The sequence below is a fragment of the Seriola dumerili genome, unplaced genomic scaffold (assembly GCF_002260705.1).
Source record: "Seriola dumerili isolate Sdu_G_001 unplaced genomic scaffold, Sdu_1.0 BDQW01000050.1, whole genome shotgun sequence".
NCBI classification, from domain to species: domain Eukaryota; kingdom Metazoa; phylum Chordata; class Actinopteri; order Carangiformes; family Carangidae; genus Seriola; species Seriola dumerili.
In genome coordinates, this window is record NW_019174305.1 from 4270443 (window position 1) to 4293806 (window position 23364).

At 39.2% G+C, this 23364-nt stretch overlaps 1 protein-coding gene across 1 annotated transcript in view; it reads left to right on the top strand.

Moving 5' to 3' along the window:
- Positions 1-23364, top strand: part of LOC111217899 (VPS10 domain-containing receptor SorCS3-like) — a 234281-nt gene that overhangs the window by 127330 nt on the left and 83587 nt on the right. Inside the window, exon 4 of the mRNA XM_022739921.1 lies at positions 16165-16323. Within this exon, the coding sequence (XP_022595642.1) occupies positions 16165-16323 (159 nt within the window). The remainder of the gene's footprint in view (positions 1-16164; positions 16324-23364) is intronic.

A 23364-nucleotide genomic window follows, 5' to 3' on the forward strand; every position in this document is an offset into this window, starting at 1 on the left:
CTGCAAAAAAGGGTAGCAGCACACTGAATACATGCTTCATAAAAGACAATTTATTACACATTATTAGAATGATATGACTTAATGTCTAAATAATTATATTTACTAACTACATCATTATATTCAGCTGATCTTTCTTTCTGGGAGTAAAGCATTTGATTGCACTAATTTGATGTATAGTAATTGACATAATTGATTGGCTCGGAGTCACAGCTGATTTGAATCAGGTGAAATCTTTATATGGACTTTTTTTGGTCACTTGTTGAATATTACCTGATGAAAACATAAAGTCAAAACATCGTACTTGCACTTAATAAATCATCATTTTGGAGGAAGCTATTCTGTATGCAGGTGCCCCTTCTTTCGAGACTTTTGATTTGATATATCTGTAGGAGGTCTCGAGTTTCACTGACAGTAATTTAACACCCGACTGAAAAAATGTCAAAGAAGTAGAAGTGATTGAAATTTAGTTAAGCGGTATTGCTGTTAAAACCCTCACCAATCTGTAGAGCAGCAGATGGTGAGGGTGAGTATGACAGGAGGTTTTTGTTCTCCAGATGAAATTAGTGCTGTGGAAATGTAAGCTACATTATGCTGAATTCACCCTGTGAACTATAACATGGAATATACAGATAATTTCACTCTTCCTCTTATGTATTCATTAATTACTCTTTTCTCATTATTTGAATTTTGTCTTTTATTATTTGAATTGCGTTTTGGACAGTTAGTTAATTTATGACATTGTCAATTTAACACAGGGAACAATGCAGACATGAGTTCTTTCTGTACTTTGTAAGGATGTTTCTGGCAACCAAATAAAGTAGAAATTTAAGAATTTCATGCCACAAAAACAGACAGAAAAAAGCATGAGCACAGCTGCCAACCATCTGCCAGCGTCTTTAATCTCCCTAAGAGTTCTGTGAATTACTTTTCATTTTGTTTTTTTTTTCCAATATCCTGAGAATTGATTATCAGTATATGGTTTGCATTTAATTTTCCACCATATGCCTTAGTTTTCTCTTTTTAGTTGACTGAAAAAAATACTTAAAAACTGGTATCTGATTGCTTATCACTTTATAGGAAGCATTCTACATCCCTTACACTCTATACTGTGATTCACAACTTGCACTATCAGGCAGTCAATATGATTTGCAGTTGTGTGGTGAACTCCACCTGTATGGTGCTTGGAGCAACAAATTGATAGGTAAGTGATATTGCAGTTAAGAGGTCAGAGTTCTGTAAGCAGCTTAGTTACAGTGGGAGTCTAGTCTCGATCTGTCTAGACTGCTCTAAGGCCTTTTCTGTATCGATATGCTCCCAGTACTGTATATTAGAAAAAATGACTAATATGAAAAAAATATATGCACTAATTTTCCTTGCTATTGTTAGCATTCCACTGCTAATTACATCAGATTGTATGCATATGGAGGAGAGGAAGTTTACAAAGCATTAAACTGATTCCTCTGGTAACACAAAAGAAGGGACAGTTACATAGTTTTTTTCATTGTGTCAAACAGGAATGGGTACAAAGGGCATGTCTGAGTCAGTGTAATGTGGACACACTCAAGAAAATTGACAATCAGTCAATAACCACAAACTTTAAGATCAACATCATATTTAAAACAATATAACATATTAAGAATGATTCTTACATTGAATGGGAAAGTGATTTCAGACTTTTGGACCACACTGGGGATAGTTAGTCTTTACTGCAGCTGACATACACTCATCTAGAACTTTATTTGGAACACTTTGTTGTGTACTTATTGTCTTAACTGTTGTGTATTTGTTGAATTGTTGGTCGTTGTTCTGTTTTGCTGTGTTTTCATGTTTATTTGTATTGTACGTTAGGACCCCCTCAAAAACGAGATGATTCATCTCAAGGGGTTTATCCTAAAGAATAAACCCTGTATAACTTGTATCAACACCTGTACACCCGCTCATTCCAACAAACCCGACCTGAGCAACCATATAGGTCGTTTGTCTCCTGTATTAGTGCCCCTATGACTGCAGGCGTGCCAGCTGTCATGATTACAATAATAAACATGTGGACTGTACCAAGAGCTGCGTGCCTACTTTCGCCACCATGGTTACTATAGTAACAGTTATAACTTGGTTAGGTTTAAGAAAGTACTTCTTCAATATTAGATGATCTGTCATTGTAACAATAATAATAATGTGGTTAACTTTGTCGAACAGTCATGGATAATAGAAAGCACATAAACTGTTACTTTCACATGGGAATTGAACACCTCTCTCCTGTGTCATATACCTGTGTTTTGTTGACCCATCGATCCACCACAACCTCCTCCTAACGTGGACTTTGTCTCTCTTTATACTACGTCACCACACTTTTCTCTTTGCTTCTGTCATGGTAACTACGACCACTAGATGTCAGCTAGCAACAAAAAGTAACTGTGTCATAATAACCTGATGCACAAACGACCTAGTCAGTTTTGTTTTTTTACAGGACAGTCTCGCTTATTCATACCATTATCCAATAACCCTTTGCTGTTTAGAAACTACAGTTTCTAAACTATTGAACTACTGTATTACTATGTATAAGTGCAACTACAGTGCACACTATATTACGCCACAGATCAGCTATTTGAGTCAGACAGGGCTAAGTGTAAGTGCGCTTGTGCAGAGTAACATGGTAGCTCAATGGTTGAGAAAATGTAGTTCCAAATTTTCGCTACTCCTGGCTGCTTCTCTAAGGGCACTTAGTGCACCAATCTGAATCTACTGCAGGTAGTACACTGACTATGTATTTATTCCTTACACAACACCACAACAAAAAATCCAAACTATCACTTTAATGTTCACATCAAATGGACTGGGCTAAAAATGTTATCTCAGTGACAGTGACCTTTGTTGGTGTCAGACGGGCATATTTCTCAAACTGCTGGTCTCCTGGGTTCTATTTTGTATTGGCCTCACCCTCTAAAAGCTGTCACTATTGGGTTTATCTCTCACGCATACGCAGAGGTGAAGATCGTCTTTCATGCCCTGTGCTGAGTACTGGGACCCAATCAGGTCTGCATCTACGGCATATAACACCTGCATGACCTGAGCTCTGCTCCCTATTTTTCTTCAGTGTGCTTAATGCAGTGACCTGATTGAAGATTAAAAATGAATTCCTAGTGTTCTGCCTGTGGTGTCCATCTCTGCCCCTCCTGCCACACTGGTTACATCATGGACTTCGATCGCCACACCAGCTGCGAGTCATGCCTGGCTTGGTACATTCTTTCACTCCCTGTGCCTCATGCGCCACATTTGCCCGTGGCGCAGAAGCAGCTGCGTGCAAATGCCTTTGCAGCACTCAGGGAGGACGATGATGCTGACAACTGGGTGAAGCATGCTAGCTCCAGGCGCTGGACATCCTGGATACCCTGACTTGGAGGGTGAGGATGATTTAGGACAAGAGCTCTTTGACTTGCCGCCGTCCGTTGCTGCAGGGAGTCGCTTCTCCGCCTCCACCTACCAGCCATCTACTGGCCTTTGGGGTGCTTCTCCTGGACTTTCCTGACATCATTAAGTCAGTGGCTGGTCAGAAGAATATCCCACTCCCAACAAAGTCTCCTACTCTTCAACAACTGCCGAAGCCGTTCCACATGCTCACCATCAAGCAGGTACTGGAATACGTCCACTCCAGCAAATGGTTAATTTGTATCAACCTTAAAGACGCATATTTCTATGTCCCCATCATTTTCAGACACAAGAGATTCCAGAATTTGTCTGTCAGAGGGGTCCAGTTTCAGTACAGTTGTTTACCCTATGGTCATTTTCTGGCCCCATGCACATCCTCCAGAGGCGTTGAGGGGCTTGTTTGTCACACATTCCTGCCTGCACAGTGGTCACAGCATTATCTATGATGCACCTGCTGGGCATGATGTCAGCCAGTCATGCCCCCCCGGGGTGTCCTCCATATGAAGAAAATTTTACAGGTGGTTCAGCCAGCCCTTGATCCGATATGCTGCTAAAGATGCATGGTGACTGTCCCCCACATTGGTGCTGTCACACTACGGAGATCCCCATGTTCTCTTGGCAGAGTTCCCCAGGATAGACACTGGGGACAGACATTAGGACAGCTGACACTGGGCAGTGTTCACTCAGCTTGACTGTTGGATATGGCCAGGAGTCTCCTGCTGTGGGCTCAGGCGAATCTGTGCCCCCCGTCAAATTTGTATAAATTCCAGGCAAACAGAAACGAGCCGCTGACCTGATATTGTGGGGAGGTCCATTCCAGGGCAAGAGAAAACTGAATGAAGCACTGGTTTGTAGAGACAGGCACAGATCCCACATCATACCCCTTATCTCATGTACTGACTTTCCTCCAGCTTCCAGTAGACAGGACTTTAGCTCATTCTACGGTCAAAACTTATGCTGCTGTCATCTCATTCTTCCTTTAGGGTTTTGGAGCAAGATCTTTACACACCCACTGGTTAGACACTTTCTAAAGGGAGTCTGAGGAATGCGGGTGGTAACACGCACAATGGTGCCTCAAACAGACTTACCTCCAATTTTGTGCACTCTGTGTTGGCCTCTCTTTGATCTGATAACACAAATTTCTCTCAAGTTCCTGTCCTTTAAAAAAGCACTTCTTTTAGCAATAACCGATTTATGTGTATTCTGTCTCCCCATCATGCCATGTTATCCTCCTTCAGATCCAGAATGATTTCCTTAGAGGTTTTTTTCCTCCTTCTCACAGAAATGAGGTGGAGGAAGCATCTCGCCACTGTCTCACTACGTGGCAACCATCAGACAGACCCAGCAGCTGTTTTTACATTACAGAGAGCTTTCTCAGGGGAAGCCTCTGACTAAACAATGGCTGTGTCAGTAGTTGTGCGAAGTCATCACTCAGGCATACTGTATATGGCTGCAGGCAAAGACATTATCCTGTACCGATGTATCCTTCTCCACAGCTTTTTTCAATGGAATGGAAACTGAGGATATCTGTGCAGCGGCATTGAGGGCGTCCCCTTGTTCCTTTATCCATTTTTATTTATGGGACAGGTCAGAGTTTTCCTTAACTCACTCGGTGTTGAGTGTCCTTAATGACTTGTAATACTTTGTTGGCTTGCAGCTTTATGTGCACGTATATGGAGCTTCATGTGTGTGCTGCTACTGCCACATGCTAAGTTCCCTGCTAGCTTGTTTGTACGAGCCTCTTACCTATCATTTCAGCAATGGCTGGTTCGCTTAATTGGTTAAGCAAGGGCATAGCAAGGGCAAAGTTATGGGTTTAATCCTTGTTTGGACCAAGTAATGTATCTTTCCCACACTTCCCATGCAACATCAGCCTGGTGAGTGTTTTTTGCCTCTCTGACCCTTGTTCAGTCCCCTTTTGCATCAACAGGCAAGTTCTGTGATTGAAAGGGATTATCACCCACTGATTCTCAGTGCTTAGTGCAAGGGAGGGCAATGGACCTCATTATACTGCTTGTGTTGTGTACCACTTAGGGTGCTTGTGAACTGGGGTTTTCAGCACCTTAGGACCAGTGGGGCATTGACCATATCCAGCTTTGCCCTCATCCCAATAGCGAAAGCTCTTAGAGAGCTAAGCCTATATGAAATACTACATTATTTACATTCCTTAAAACATGATTCTATGAGATTGGACAAAATCTGAAAAGTGAAGCCAATGCGGAAGTGCCATAAAACTGCATTGTTTCTAATAGCCACCAGAGGACAACTTGGCTCCATTGGTTGCAAAGAGAATTCCGATTGTATAGAAGTGAGAAAATGACCCTAATTCTCATTTGAAAATACCTAAAACACTTTCCGAATGAGTTTATGATCTCAATTGCTAATTTCAAGTCTTCCTAAATACAGCGTGGTTTTCATTTTGTAAATTATGGTCCCAAATGGAGTCAAATAGATGAGGAAGCAGGGTATGCTTTAGTGTATGGCTACCGTGTGATTTACTGATCGCACCATGCATGGCAACCTGCCAGTCAATCAGAATAAAGGATAGAGCAATCACCTTAGAACTTTGACCTTTCATTGTGTGTTTTCAGTTCACTAAAAGTTAGTTAACATCTTGTTTGCCTAAAAATGTCTTGTTCAGTGTTTGGTTGGACTAAAAGACATTATAAGGAGTCGGCTGTTCAGTTTTTTCAGTTACATTTTGTTTTCAGCTTGTTTTTCACTGGCCAAACGTAGCATACCAATTAATACATAGAGTTAATATAGACTGTGGGGGTGGTCAGCCAAAGCACAATAAAAAGGGAAATTCAACCAACGTTAAGCTAATGTTTGTTTTGTGTTTCTGGCACACATGATCCAGTTAATAAAGTTAATAAAATGTCCTTCATGCTATTGTTTGATATGTTGATATATACCATCAACAACCTTAGGACAAGAGCTTCATGAAGACCTTCATTGTACATTAAAAACTGCATTAATTTCAAGAGTTTTTTTTATCCATCAACAACACCAGAAAGATGAATGAAAGAATTGAATATATGGACAAATAATGTAGTGTGCAATTTACATTTTTTTTAATATAACTATTAAAAAAAAATATACAGGTGTGGATGAAGGTAAAAGTGACAAGTTTGCATAACAAAAGGGGGTAGTTGAATCTCCAGTGCAGCATAATTTTTAAAAAGTATAAATTACAAATAAATGTTAGACATTAGAAACCACAATATAAAAATAATACTTTATATATAGCTTACAGCACTTGGTGCAACAGTCTGTACACTCAGAGCAAAGTCCAAAGCCTGGGTAAAGGAATAAAAGCTCCCTTTACAATTAATGTGAGCATAGTGCAACAGTCTGTAGGTTGGCTGTAATGCATAGTTGAAAAACATATTGCATAGAGGTGTGGTGCAAAAAGTCCACAAGCCATTATTCATCATGAGTCCTTATGTATGAGACAGTTTATATGTAGCAGGCTCACTGCTTGGGGAAATGTTAACAGTTTCTTGGTTTACTTGGGTCACTATGGAAACAACAAAAAGGCAACCTGATGTTAACTATAATGACTGAGAACCATGAACTACATGAACTATGATCTTTAATGTTTTAAACTATTTATAAATTGTTACAGCTCCGTCCGACATGCGGGCAGAGAGTGTCAAAGACCATGGGTTGGTAAGAGGGGGATGGGAAAGGAATAAGGCACTCAGGATAGTTGAGGGTGTAGGTGGGAACAAGGAAGAGCATAGCTGATAAGACTGTAGAGTGTTGTGGCCAGAGGTGTTAAATAAAAAAAAAAAAAAGTACTACATTCTTAAAATAACACTCAACACATAAGGCACTGTGGGCTATGTTTGGGGCTAAAAAATTCCATTAAGTCTCAACTTCAACAGTGAACAAACTGTCACACAGGAACATTTCACTGCCGCTGAAGTTGGGGCTTTAATGGACTCAGCAAAACTATTAAAAAGTATCATTTCCCCTAGTGGTGAAATGAACTTTTAGTAAGTGCAAAAATAACCCAGGAGTGTCAAACCTTATTAGAGGGTGATATACACAGCTTCTACTTGAACAATGAACATATGTAGCCCTAACACTGTTCACAAACCCATGAGCCTTGTCAGTCTTCCCCAGATTGGCACCAGCCCTTCCGCCTGTATCTGATGCCAGAGAAGATGATCTTCATGTGTAGATGTTGCAGGTGGTGCAGGTCCTCCATCATTTCTGCAACAAGGTCATAGCTGCCTCCAGTAATCCAGACCATGGCTTATTAGTTGAGCTCCACAAAGTTATCTGAAAAAAACAGTTTGCTGTTTAACATGAAATATCAAGAGAAATGTAACTGCAACTCACTTTCGTGGCATTGTGTGGGTGTACATGGCATGATGGTTCCCAGCTCTCAGTAATGTTATTTTTTCTGAAGGAGAAATAATCATTTCAATTTTGACACCTGTCATTAAAAATGACATGAAAAATGCAAAAATATCCTACAAACACTTAACCAAACTTAATTTTAACCGCACTCACATAACGTTGAATGTTGCTTAATTCAGTTAACTGGGAGAATACATTTTAGTTATTAATAATTCAATAACTGGGAGAATACATTTAAATAATTATTATTTAAATGATTATTTAATTATTAATTCCTGATCAGCTGGCTCTTGAACAGCACAGTGACACGACAAAAGTTAACTATTTTTTTTTGTTTGTTTTTCTTTTGATATGGAAAAAAAAGTTAACTGTAATAAAGTTATTGCTTATACAATCTATGGTTAGGCTAATAATAATTCTTAATTAGGTCATGTAACGTTAACTATCACACAGTAACTTACTTACTTACTTACAAAAACATTACTTTAACACTTGAATTCTGGAAGCTGCGACTTCACATGCAGTGAGATCCACCCTCCCTCCTCTCCAGTTCCAGCGTCTCATTCAAAAATGGTCATGTCTGGTTCCAAAAAACCAAGATGTCGACGGCCAAAATGCCAGACCTGAGGCTTCAAAACGGCAGTTTGCAAACTGCCACTTGGATGTTCCTAATAAATTGTGCAGTGAGTGTAACTGATCTGACTAGCAGTCAAGGAATGACTATATACATTTTGAAAGAGGAAATAACAATCTTTTTCTTACAAACAGAAAATTGAATTCATAAATAATGAAATGAACTATTGCTTGATTAAAGGGATTTTGCTGCTACAGCCTTACTTGGTCTGGTATTGGCATACTATAGCTGTGGCTATTGTCAAACATAAGCTAACATATGATTGATATCACTGTATAAACATGTCCTCTCTGCTACACTACTGTTCCAGTACCTTTTTAAAATAATCTTTTTAATGGGCTTACAATAGTCAATACAGAAATATATAATTACAAGTATTTCCCATTTTTGTTATGGCAGGAATATCCCCAGGCCCTCAAAGAAGGCCCTGAGAACAAGAACAACAAAACACTGTCAATGTATTAAAAATAATAACACTAATAGCAAATTATAGTGTATAAAATATATGAAATATATAAAACATTCAAAACTCAAATACTATAGTAGAATAATAGAATATTAATCATTTGTAATATCAAGGGGTTGGGAGGGCAAAGGATGTATGGAGCCATAGTAACCTATGAAAGAGTTCCATTTATGAAAATTTTTGCTGAGGTGCCTTTCACAGAGAATATTATCTTTTCTAACTTAAGAAAATACATGACGTCCTTAAGCCACAGAGAAATAGATGGAGCCTTAGGAGATTTCCATAAAAGTAAAATACCTCATCTTACCAAAAGAGAGGTAAAGGCTAGTGTGTCTAACTGGGAAGAATGAAGTTGGGAAGAGACTCCAATGTTCCGGTACATTTTAACAAGTGACAGATTCCAGTGGTTTCATTTAAAAAATGAAACAATAGGTAAACCCACAGTACCTCAACAGGAGACATTTTCTGCCTGTGGTTCTGGTCCATAAAGTCAGTTTGTCTAATGAGAGTAACTATGTTTAAAACAACTGAGTCAAAAGAATATTAAAATGATTGTTTTTGGCCTCTTGGGAGCAGCGTAAACAAGTTGTGAACAGTATCATCACCTTTTAAGTTGAGATGACTAACGAATTAACTAACATTTCCCCTTTTACACATCCAGCACTATTACTCTACACTATCCAGCATTATTATTCATTTGGAGTTGTGTTTCTGGCCATTTGATGAATGGAAGTCAAATACACTTGAGGCTCTGTCTTTGGTCTCTACCAACTTCTGAGGGAAATATCTGAAGATCACATCACCCCTGTACTTGCCTCTTTATATTGGCTGTTAAATTTAGATTGAATTTCACCATTTTACAGCTCACCTTTAAAGCCTGGCTCCTAATTACCTTTCTGGTTCATTGACCTGGTATGTCCCCTCTCAACCACTGAGATCTGCTGATGGATCCCTGCTGGTTACTCCCAGGTCACAACTTGTAACAAAGGGTGACCAGGCTTTTGCTAATAGAGCACCCACCCAATGGATCTCCTCCCTGTGGAACTTAGACACGCTAAGTCCTTAGCTTCTTTTAAATCCCTTCTTAACAATTTTCTTATTCATCGATTTTACTTCTTCTGTTATTTCTTCTAAAAAGCCTGTTGTAGCCTTATTAAGAAAAGTACTATATAAATAAAGTTTATTATTATATTATCATCACTATAAATGCTTCACTACGGTTAGTTACAGTTAATTGCTAAGTGTCTAGCTGCCGTTTGGTGCAGAGCGGGTTTTGTGTGGTGGGTTTTTGGAGCTTTCTTGCTGAAAGCAGTTGCCTGTTGTGGCCAGAAATTACGTTGTGAGAGTGGCTCATCATTACGAGAGACCCCTTTTCACATCAGCACATTGTGTTCAAATTGTCATTTGATTCGTCTGTTGCACTCTATTTTACAGTACACTAATAAGACCTAACAAGCTGTACCTTGTGTCAAATTAGATTCAAAAACTAGAAATAATTTTTAAATGAATACGATATGAATTAATTAATAGAAACTGCATATAATCACATGTTAGATCCAAAATAAATGATGCTTAGACATTATTACACTGTGGTGTCTATTGCAGCATAATTTGTAGAATAGTGTCTAACTAACATTTCTTGGATCTGAGGCATTGGATTTGTTTTCTAATTATGATTCCTAGTTATGATCTTGTAAATTGGTGTATAAAAGTGAATTTGGATCTCCTATTTTGGTTTCTAATTAGAGTATTATTTGGTATAAAGGTGTCTAAGTAGTGTTTATTTCATTTATTAAAGCATCATTTAGGTGTATAGTGTCTAGGGTATGACTGTTTGTTTGCTGTCTAATAAAGAAGATATTATTTCTAGTTTTGTCTAGAGTACAGCTTGTCACATCATATTAGTGTACCATTAAATAAAATAAGTGCAACCCATTGTTCTGTACTGGTGACAGCCGCAGTAACTGCCAGTCATGGTCACAGTTGCCATAGTTACAGAGTCTAGCATCACCCATGTGAAACAGGCATTTCACAGTAAACCGACACAGTGTTATTTAGCAATAGTGTCTGTGAATCTAAATGATGTAATTTTTTTATTCACATGCTGGAGTTGTAAAAATGAAAGTTTATGTGAAGGTTTAGTTTGCAGACTTATTTTTCTCCAGCACAAATTTGAACAGGCGCACGCACGTGATAAAGACAGAGGTCTTCACAGATTCAGGAATCTGTGAAACTTTTAAATCTTAGGATATGAGTGTAATGATGTGGTAAAGAACAAGTTGTGGCCATTCAATATTAGAGTTGAGAATTTTCCTGCAGTATGACACGTGTTGCAGTGTTATCCTTAAAAAAAAAAAAATTTGTTTAGATTAATTTGCCCAGTCAGACACACGTTAGATTAAAAAAAGAAAAATCTGTGGCATCAACAGATTTACAGAGAATAAAACAGGACTCCTGTGTGTGATGAGGATGTGCTCAGAGTTGCGGAAGTGCTCGGGTTCATCAGCCTCACTTTTCCAATGCCGAACCAAGGTACTGACCCTGAATACGTTTGCATGGCATGGGAGTTAATGGGATCTTGGGACTGTTGAGCTAAACCACATCAGGGTGAGGAACAGATCATAGCTGGCGCCCATTACTCCTCATGACTCAGTCCTACTGCCTGTTTTATGTGGACAAAATTTAATTCCACATCAAGGGTAAAGCAGGAATGTAGTCCCTGAGGTTCTCTCTGTTGCTGATGTGACATACTTTTTTTTTTTTTATTATTTTGGTTATATAAAATTAGATAAACTTTTTAAAGACCCCTAGGAGGGACAGGAGATATTGCACTAGTACCACAATATACAGGATTTAAATAACACTTACCAATATATTTCTGATTTCTGTTCCCCCAAAATACAGTCAAGCTATTTGATATATTTTTTAAATCAAATATATGGGGGAAAAAAACAGCATTTCATTGCAGGCAAGTGAGTCATCGCAGCCAAGAACTAGTAGCAATCTCATGAGAATATTTTAGTCTAATGGTTGACCTCTGGCTCTGCCATGGGCCGATTCCCCCTCCGCACCTTATCTCTGATCTAATTATTTCGATTTACCATCCTGTAGATGGATGAAAGTTTGCCTGTATGCTGGCTACATTCCTCTGTTGCCTCCTTGCATCTGAGCGGCCTTATTTAGCTTCTGCCTGTGTTCTGGTTTAAAAAAATAAAAATAAAAAAAAAATCTGGAAGCCTAATCACTCACTGTAAGATATAATCGTCTGCTGCTCTTTGAGATTTCTTTCAACCCCAATAAAGCGATCGTTACATGTCCACTGTGGTGATTCTGGAAGCTGTAGATGTAGATGTAGAATTTTTTCACTTACATCGTCCAAGAAATAAGTTGAAGCTGTGACCTTTTGCGATGTCACATTATAGATTTGAATGATTATAATGACATTTAGCACAAAGCCTCTGAAAATGACACCTCCCATGAATCATCAGGGCTATATTCTGATGTCTTTTACCGCGCTCAGCCTGTGCTCAGTCCTTGAACGGGTTGATTGAATGGCTGCTAGATTAGGTTAATTTAAAAATAAAGACACGCACAGTTAAAATGCCATTGAGGAAGCAAGAGAGAGAAAACATGATAGCTAAATGTGGGTGATTAAGTCTTGATCCATAGTTAATGAGCATATTGCAGCGACAACTCTCCGTTAAACCTCCCGTCAAAGACTAAGCTCAATTGATCTGGTGTGACGTGATTCATTTGCTGCAGGGTGTCTCTTTCTCTCTGTCTCTGATCCATACCTCCACTTACCTCATGATCCGACAACTGCCGGCTTCTATCTCTGTGCTCCAGCTTATGCACAGCTTAACATCAGCCTGATAAAACACAAAGGTTATCCTTGCAACCTCTATCGATTTAGTATTGTTACCCTCCTCACTGGCCAGCCGCCTCACAAAAGCCGAGTGGCTGCTGTGAGGGAAATCTTAATCAGCCCTCGCTAATGCTATCGGTCACTGTGATTTTGGAAGTGAGCAATTATTGTTTGAGGGCGATTGTTTCAGTAGGCAGGAGAGAAATTGGCTGCTGATCCTATTCACGCCTTTGTATTGGTTTCACATTGGTTGTGGGTTCTTTCTAATCGCAGAGGCGACAGACAAAAACTGGCTTGTTATAATAATGTGCAAGGTTGGGAAATAATGTTGCTTTTTTTCCACACTTACATGGCAGGAAAAGAGGAATGTGATTGTGACAATACTTTCTAGGCCCCTTTTCTGGTATTAGAAAAGAGCACATTGTGAGCCTCGCTGATCAAGGCTGGAGAGGAGGTGAGCTGAAAGCACTACAATTGAAGGTTATAGTTGCATAGAACGCATAGAGAGGAGAACATAACAGTGCAAGGCTCGAATAGAGAACAAGGGTAGATATTAATATGAAACATACAGTATGTGCATGTACCTCCTGAGGCCTTTCTACTTTTCTATTTAAGTGAAAGACAGTTGAATCAAAATCAGGCTTGGTGAAATTTAATTTCCCATTCATAATAGACTCTGCTGCTTACTCTAATATTATAGACAATGATTATTGCTTAAAAACTGTAAATTACATCTGACAAGTCCCAAAGACACTGGCAGATATCAGGAGGCCTTGGCATTACACAGTGACAGGTAGTGAATAACAAAATCAGCAAGCCTGGGCCAATGAGAAATCCAGGTTGAGAGTGTGCTGCCTGTTTATTCGTCCTTAATGAAAAACAATTTATCTAAATCACCACCAGGGCGGGTTACTGGTTAAAGCTCTGGAAAGAAGGCTTGCATTTCTGTCAATGACAAATGTGCTGCTGTTTTTCCAATTCATACCGAATTGACAAGAGAGAACACAGCCATTTGGACACGGAGTGCAGTCGCTACCCACAATTCCACCACACAATCCTTGTAGATGCAGGGTGTTGTAGTTTAGGCCATGTGAAAGACTCCATACTGAGAGATAAACATTTCATGCTGCACCAGGCCATATTTTCATATTAATAATGGAATAAATGATCAAGTGTAATGTTAATGAATTCACTTGTAGTGATAAACCAACAGAGAATTATCACCCGACTCCGCAGTTCCCCACAGCTCTCGGGAGCTTTTTAGTCGATTTAGCTCAATTTTTTTAAATATTCTGTCCAGAAACTGCTCTCATCAGCCTTGTGTCCAGTCACAGCTGGAAGCTTTTTTTCAGTGGAAAAAACTTTGATAAACTCACTGTACATTACCTGCCTGGCACCTTAAGGCAGAGAGATAAAGAAAAAGAAAACGGGGTTGAAGGAAAGTGAATAGTTGAGCTACGTGTTACAAGGTTGTTTCTCAGCTTGTTCCTCACACGCTAGCTTATATATTAGCACTTTGCTACTCCTGACACAGCCATATTTACCATGTTTTATGTTTTTTTCAATCATTATCTTCCAATCTGCGTGGGGGGCCGTGGTTGGGGTGGTAGAACAAGTTGTCAGCTGATCTTTAGGTTGGCGGTTTGATCCCTGACTCCTCAAACAGAGCCATATCTGTGCATTTGTTTTGCCAATCGCAAGCCTGGATGAATGGGAGCGTTGCTTCAGGAAAAGCCTATGCCAAATCACATATGCATATTATGCAAAAGGATGATCCACTAGAGCCCTAATGGGGATCAGCCAAAAGTGTGTGTGTCGTGTGTGTATGTGTGTGTTTTTTTTTCTTTTTTTTAACTTTAATTTCACTTGCCTTGTAATGGATGATAAAACCTTTTCTAATTTTTCTGATTCTGAAAGGATAAGGAGTTTGTCAAGATTGTCCTCCCAAGAAAAGTGACATAATCAGTCTTTTCAGCAAGTGTCTCAAAATGATATGATTTGATGATATGTTATGTGTTTACATTTAAGCGAGAAAAGTCTGCTAAAGGCCATAGGAATTATGATGGGAGTCAAGGAAGAAGTCAGGTGATGTGACAAAATCCACATAGGACAAACAAAATGTCAGAGAGACTGCTATTTGTGTCCAGTTTCCAACCAATAGTCAGTGTTGGTTGTTTTTAATTATGACCAGGATTGTTGACCTTACTTGACCTTAAACTAATCTCACCTGGGCTGTCGGAACTCTTTCTACAACATGGGACCTTTTAATTGGGAGGGTTTGTAAAGTATGTCGCCCTAGAACAGCAACATATAGATAGAATAAACATCAATTTCTTTATGATGTATAAAGTGAGACCTTATTGTAAAGCCTACAAGCCTACAAAATTACTCAGTTAAATGTTTCGATAATGGATTTTTTTTTTCCCCCCAACAGTAAATTTTATAACCTTTTAACTTGTGTAAGTGTATTCAGTTGCGCAGCCTGATTCAAAAGAATACCAGTGTCTTAAAAACATTACACACCTATTCAAACACCTCTTCTTTAGTCAAGGAGGAATTCGTGTGATCATTTTATCTCCCTCCACAAGACTTAATGTCATTAACTGAAAGAAATATGCATTGTGGAATCCCTGCTCTTATTGAATTCTGTAATAACTGTGAGCTCTGGCAGAAATATTCCAAGCATGAAATTGGAGCTTCTACCACTGTAGCACTGTTAAATTTGAAATTACAATTTCGTTGGAAGGGGAAACGCTAAGAGATGACATGCGAAAAGGAAGAGCTCACAAAGAAAGCAACATACTGTCGATTCATGCATGGCAGCTTAATCCCACGTTTGTACAGCACTTGATTGTAACTATACTACTATATTAAGGCAAATCATTTCATGACTCGTCAAGCCACCTGTGTGCTTTGCTTTAAGGTGTATGTTTTAGTCTGTCTTGGTTTTAGTTTATGAAGTATTTCACCCTTCCTTGCTGTGAACAAGCTTCGTGTTTTTTTTTTTTTTTTTTTTTTTTTTTGGAGAGAGATGATGAAAAAACTCCAAGTCTTCACCTCAGAGTGCACAGGAAGAGCCACAGAGCCATGGCAACAGAAGAGCAAGAGTCACACTCATGAAATGAAGCTGGAAATGTAGTGGAGTTGTTTGCCAAGCATTGGGCTGATGTGTGCCAAAAGCCAGGACTTTTTTTGCTGACACTGCTCCTGCCTCTAACGTCTCTCTTCTCTACCTTCTCTCATCTCCCTATCTTTCCACCTCTTCACTCAAAACTCGCCCTTCAAATCCTTTCTTCTCCCGTCTTCAAAAACTCATACCGACTCCCCTTACATGTGGGCACACTGTCCTCCTCCTCCTCCTCCTCCTCTTCTCGCTCTCTTTTTTTTTTTTCCTGCTCTCAGATTATGGTGTTGACAGACCCGGAGTTTGAGAGCAGCGTGCTCATCAGCTCTGATGAGGGAGCCAGTTACCAGAAGTACCGCCTCACTTTCTACGTCCTCAGCCTTTTATTCCACCCCACTGAAGAGGACTGGGCCTTGGCCTACAGTCACGACCAGAAGGTGAGATTGTGCTTGGTGTCATTGCTTTTCTGTCCTTGCCACATTTAGGTGCATGTGATTTACTTAGAGCCATTACTTGAGCTTTGTGTTTCTCACAACACATATTCACTTTTTTCATTAATTTAGTTAATTAACTGACGGTAGAGCATTCATTCATCCTGAATATGAATCTTGTTGAATAACAAACTCTAAATCATTATCATTAGAGAAGTCCTTTCATGTCTATATCAATCTATTATTTAGGTATAATTTGGTGCAATTTAATAATAAACCTGGTTTTCTGAGAGCTGCTGTTAGTGTTGCTAATGTTTTGTGTTATGCAAACTAAACACTTTTTCCACATTAAAGCCCATCAAGTAGTAATGGGGCTTAAGGGCATTGTCACCCCAGCATTTAGGGCTATGACTGAAACCAGTTTTTTTGTGGAGATGACGTCAATTCACCCAAACAGTGACTTTGCAAACTATCTGGATAGTTTTGATCCTAGAATGGAAGAGAAAAAACGAAAACGCCAATGCAAGTAGTAGTATTAGTAGTAGTAGTAATATCTTTGATGAACCTCATTGACCAAAACTGTGTCTGGCCACATATCACTGAATTTCCCTGGAAGGCTTTTATTTTGAAACATCTAGGTAGCAATGAAGACCAAGTTTTTGCACACCAGAAACAAACTCTAAAACAAAACAAAAACTCTTATTGTGAAAGAGCCAAAAAAAGAGGAGCCAATATTGTAAGACAGTTGCTTTTGTTAGTTTTAGTTGGTTGCAGAGGTGGGACCAAGCCATTGTTTAGCAAGTCACAAGAAAGTCTCAAGTCGTTCCACTCAAGTTCTGAGTCAAGTCCCAACACCTAAACTTTGAGCTTTGAGTCCTGCTTTTCACCAACTACATGCTGTATATGTGCAATAACAACAAACAACAATAACTTGCCTTGTTGAACGCAGTGACAGTGGAAAATCAGGCAGCTAAAGTTTGCTGCTCTTTAGCTGTGGTTTTGGAATCGGGTTAGGAGCTAGTGTGAGATTCTCAACACATATCGCTCCCATTCCACTACAGGCTTCTGTTTGTGCTGCTGGAACAGGTTTGTTGTGCTGCTTCTTTTACTTCAAATAGATCAGTGTTTCCCACAGGTTGAGAATTTACATTTATGTGGTGGTGGATGGTGCAGCATGTGACTGATATGCATGCAGAGACTCATCCAGTTTAGAGCGTAACCCAGGTTATTTTCTGTAGTTGCAATTTACATATGTTCCCTAAATGCCTCACTTGCGCACTATTGGCAGAGATGTTATAAGAGAGGCCTTTGCAATCAGTAGACACTACAATTTGCCAGTGTTTGTTCACATGCTGTGGGTAGAAGCTAGCTGCACACAAATCAGCCTCTAGTCTCCACTCCTTTACTGCTGCTAAGTTAAGACATCACCTAAGTTGAAACCGAGTGATGAACATTACTACTACTACTACTTACAATATGTATTAAAAGATTTAAGTTTATTGGCCTGGATGATAGTATTACTGGTTCTTTTTCATTACTAAAGAATAGTTTTTTTTAGTTGTCTTATTTTTAAAAAAGAATAAATTCAGAACAGGATTAAAATTGATTTATATCATAAAAACATAAAAATGATAGAGCAGCAACAGTTACATTCACAACAGCAAAGTCACTATAAACTCAATAATATTTCGCTGGAAAGAAATCTAATATGTCATTAAAATAAATACTGTATGTAACATCAAAATACTGAGTGAAGTTTAGAAAGAATGTAGAATGCAGACATTAGTATTAGTCCTTCCTTCACTTAGCAATTAACTGTTGGCGTACCGATTGAAACATTTCAATTTCAATTAGTGCCACATCATTTGGTTCTTTACAGGATCCTTCCTAGAAAACTATTGGAAAATATTCAGGAATTTACAAACCTGTTTTTTTTCATTGTGAAGTATTTGTGAAGTACAGGGGAGTGGCTTAACATTGAAAAGCACATTGAAGTAAAACTAATCAGAGTTCAGAGCAACATGATGGTGAGTGTAGCGCCACTGTGTTGTCCATAGAATCATTTCCATTAGAGCAACATGTACATAATGCTGAATGTGCCATGCAAGCCTTGACAGTAGGGTGCTAGTAATTTTGCTTATTTTGGACTGGACCCTCTTTTTCTGTGCACCGGAAATAGCTGCAGGCATTATGTTATGTTATCTGAGGATTTTTATCTCAGAAGTAGAGGTGTGTAATATTTTAGCCAAAAACATCAGTCCCTCAAAGTGATTCTCTGCCTCCCATTTTCCTTACCAGTCTTCATCATGGTGTCACCTTCACTGGGCTTTGTCACACAGTATGGAGCTCTGCACACTGTCTTCACACAGCGCTCTGAGATTGTACCCAGCAAAGGTCCGCCATTAAGGTCAATGACTATGACCTGAGAGGCAAAACGATCGCCCTGCAGGGGGTGGGGGGGTGGGGTGGGTTTGGGGGACCTAGTGCTGGAGGGCAATGACTGGTGGCTGTATAAAACTTTGGAAGGCTATCACTCCATGAACAAATGCCAGGTTTTTTTTTATTGGCAGAGAGAATTACAGTATTAATTACAATTAAATATCTACATCAAAAAATATATATAAATAAATTCACAGACATGCAGAAAGAAATTCACCCACTGATTAATCAAGTGTATTATGTTTAGTTGACATTATGAATCTTGATAATTGGATAGCAAAATTGTTTTGCTCACTTAAGAATCCCTTCCTCCTCTCTAAACATTAAGGTCACATGAAGTAAAAAAAAAAAAAAAAAAGAGGATGATCAAAACTTTAATTTGAGCTGCACTACTCTGCTCCAGCATTAAAACTCAGCATGAAAACTCTGCTGCTACTATTTTAGACTGCAAGACTATTAAGACGAACAAGGTAGCCATGTTGAAGAAGTTCAAATCTCCGGGTAGGAGGGAAGTTGAAAGAGAGGTGTCTGCCATCAGCCAAGGTTCTGGGCAAAACTTAAAATTATTCAGATGAATTTCAAGGAGTAAAAACAACTCATCAGTCGCTGCTGTTACATTATTCCAAAGCAGTCTTTCGTGATGGTAATTAAAAAACAGCCCTTAGCAGCTTACATTATCTATAAAAATGACAGAGTATACAAAATATGAGGTGTGCCCGCCTCACCCCGTGAAACAGACTCACAAGATGAATGGCGGTAACAGCTCTTGATCTCACTGATTAAATATGTCTCAGTCATGAAGGCGGGATATACATGAAGCAGTAGAGTAGAAAGTTCAAGTAGTATGAGGCAGCTGAGACTTGGATTTGGCAACTCAACATTCAGGCACATGCGCAGATAGACAGGTGGTGCTCAAGCACCTGCCCTTTTGGCCTCTGACTAGATTAGTGCTCTATTTGCAAGACATTTTTTTTATTTATTTTTCTAATTTTCTAATTCAGTTTAAAAATTTCACCAACAGCATCGATCCTCAATTAAAAGCCTGACAACTGCATTTGAGCTCTCTTGACTTACTTTATCACAACTTCTCAATACAGCTAGACTAATACAGCCCACCCCACTAAGCTTAAAGGAGCTATTTGTAAGTTTTGCTATTGCTACGTAGCTGATGTTAGCATTAACAGCTTTTTACCTATGAATCTCACCAAGAGCTTCAGCCATTGTTGTGTTTACAACAAGCAGCTACTTCTTCAAACTGGGGGCTACAGTGGCTCAGTATCAGGAGGTTTGAACCAACTAGCCTCCTGACACTGAGCATGCTAATTTCAGTAGAAGAAATAGAAGCAAAACAAGAGTTAACATTGGTGTTTCATTCCACCTTTGGGGACAGCTGTTAGTGAGTAAAGAATGAAGTTTGATGCTGAACTCACAACATTTCTTCTAGACTGGTCAGTAAACAGCTGCTAATGCTAATGTTTGTCGTGTAGCAACAGCAAACCTTACAAATAGCTCCTTTAACAACAAGCAAGCTAGTCTGGTGTAAAATAGTGTTGACGATGAAAACTCCGGTAAGCCAAAACACTGCCACTTCTTATAGAACTAACAGAATAAATCACCAAAAATGTGGAGATATATAAACAACCTGCAGCCCAAAAGTACGGATAAAACGCTTTGTACAAAGGAGAGCATCAACAACTACTGCGTTGCCTAGTAACAATGAGTAACAATAATCAGGCATTTGTTGCTCACGCCTGTCTGAACAATCTGAACGAAACTTGTGCACTGCGAAATCCAACACAATCTGCTCTAAATCCAACCTAAATCCAACTCCACTGTAAAATAGAACCGTCCACTCAGCCTCTCTGGTTTCACTGAGCTCCCCCACATTTTCAAACACTGAAACGAATGAGCTGCAGTCACAACAGGGATTATCAAAAGCAGCAAAAAGGTGGTGCACACCTCACTGACGGTGGAAGTGAAAGGAGAAGTCACGGCTGAAAGGTTCACCGTCTGTATTTTAGCCTTTAGATGATTTGGGACACTTTCTTGAGACACACATTTGTAGATTTGTCGCAATTACAGGTACACAAAACAACAACTGTGTAACTCGTTACTTCCACCCCTGCTCCCATGACACAACATGTACTGGTAGTTTTAGGGAAGCCAACTTAAAGCCATTTATAGTCCAGGGACTTCACAAGCTCAGATTTGAACGATTAACTGATCATAGTTCCACAATTTATTTGTATAACACAAAGTGGTTTGGTGATTCTAAATCAGATATGAAGCTACTTTAGCTTAATTTTAGTATTTTGTCAGCATTAGAGGGTATTGGAGTCCACATTACAATACTCACCGTAATATATGTTATGTATTTACCTTAAATTTTATTAAAGCACTGCCAAATGACAAATAGCCCATTAAAAATATATCTTCAGAAACAATAGCTATGTATAGCAGGGTGCTTTTGTGCCACAGAGAGTTACAGTCTGGTTGTGCATACTGTTGTAATGCATCTCTGTCACCAAACAGTCTTTCCCAGGTAAACACCATATTGTACAGTCTATTTTTGGGAGATTAACCTTTAACAATCATGCACAACATAGATTATGCTAATTTAAAATAGCAACATATAAGGCCAACAAAGGACAGGCTGATAAAACAGAAAGACAAGGAGCTACAGCAGGCAGCCCGGAGAAGCAGCTCTTCTCCCTTCGGCCCTGGATCAGGTCATCAAGCAGTAAGGAGGATGAGGGAGATGTATTTCCACCTGATACAGAACCAATCACAGATGAAGAAGAAAGGTCAGAGTCCAGACCAGAGTCATGTTCAGGGACAGCTACAGAAACCAGATGAGGGTGAGATGGAGGCAGGATCATCTGTAGAGGGGCAGTCGTTCCAAAAACAATGTTGGTCTGGAAATGTGTGGGTGGAGTACTCACCTACTGATTATTCAATGCATTGTTTAAGTTGCAGTTTTCCTCTGTGACGAAAAGTATGAAAGTATAAAAGCAGAAAAGCATGGAGGACTGCCATAATAAAGTGGAACACTGCTCTTGAAAATGTCACAGATCCACATGGTGAGATGGACCAATTACCAAAAAAACTCACTCCAGTCTTCATTGGATGTATCATATGTCAAGGGGATGGAAGTTAGAGAGCACAAGTGGCAGACACATAGAGAAAAACAAGGTTAATTGATAGTAGATGACAGTATATCTTGTATGGCAAGCACAAGCATTCTGAGGTGCGGTAACTTCCTTGAACTTGTGAATGTATTTTCCTGCTATGACAGTGTACTGAAGTTGCAGATAGAAAATTTGACCAGAGTGAAAGTCATCAAGACACGGCCCCATTGGTCTTTTTCAATAGAAGCCAAAATTATATAATTTCATCACTGGGTGCTTATATAAGTAAGGCGATATTAAGTGGGGGGAAAAAAAGATATTAAGTGAAATAAAAAAGGCTGAAATGTACTCCATCCTGTTGGATGAAACCGCCGCCATTTCGACCAAGAACAAGTGCAATTTGGAGTGCAGTATCCTCATCATATGCAAATAAAAGAGAGATTCGTTGAGGTGTGCAATGTTGATGCCACTACAGGCCAGGAGCTGGAAAATGCTGTGCTTTACCTTCTGCAGAAGAAGTTGCCTAGAGCTGAAGAATATTTGCTGCCAAAGCTACTGTGGAGCAGCCAACATGTATAAAGGTCTCTAGGCCAGAATGTGAGCACACAATGAGAAAGCTATCTATGTGCCCTGCAAAGCACACTGACTGAATCTGGTTCTGGTGGGGGCCTCAAAGTCTAATAAGTAAGCAAGTAGTAAACTTTTATCTAAAGAGCATCTTTATTTCGAAACGCTGTGTATTTGTTAACAGTCTGGCAGCTGCATTTTGGACCAACTGGAGCCAAGATACAGAAGAATGATTTTGGGTAGTGAACAGTGAATTGCTGTAATCAAGACAAAAACATGGATGATTTTATTCGAGATCTTGAAAGGATGATATAGTTTTGATTTTTGCCATGTTTCTCAGTTGGAAAAAGATTACCAATCAAAGCTCTTTTTTTTGTAATGGTCAATCAAACTGGAAAAATAAGCACTTTCTCTTCAAAAGATGACAGTAGTCCCTCCATATGAATAAAATGAACCTCCAACTTGGTTTGTTTCCACCTACACTAAACCTTTCTGCACTCTCTTTTTAAGAGAGCGTAAGTCATTGTTCATCCAAGGGGATGAGTTGGCAGTTTGAATAGTTTTGATTTTAGATGGGGCAATAACATCTAAGGTTGACAGACAGTTTATTATAGGAGCAAACTAAGTCATTGTTCTGGGCGTGGAGAGCCATATCCTTACTAAGGTCTGCAAAGACAGAGGTAAATTTGTCTGCAAAGATGGCTGTTGAGTGCGTGAGAGCAGGTCATCTGTTTAAAGGATTGGGAGTCAGCGTTGAGGACAATATCAAAAGTGATACATTTGTGGTCAGACATGAAGAAGTCATCAATACATTAATAAGCACTTTGTTGCGTTCTTCAACCTTGTGGAGAAGCTGTACTCTTTTTGCACTGTCTCCCTGAAAGCGCCATGCTGACTTGGTGAAATGACAGCA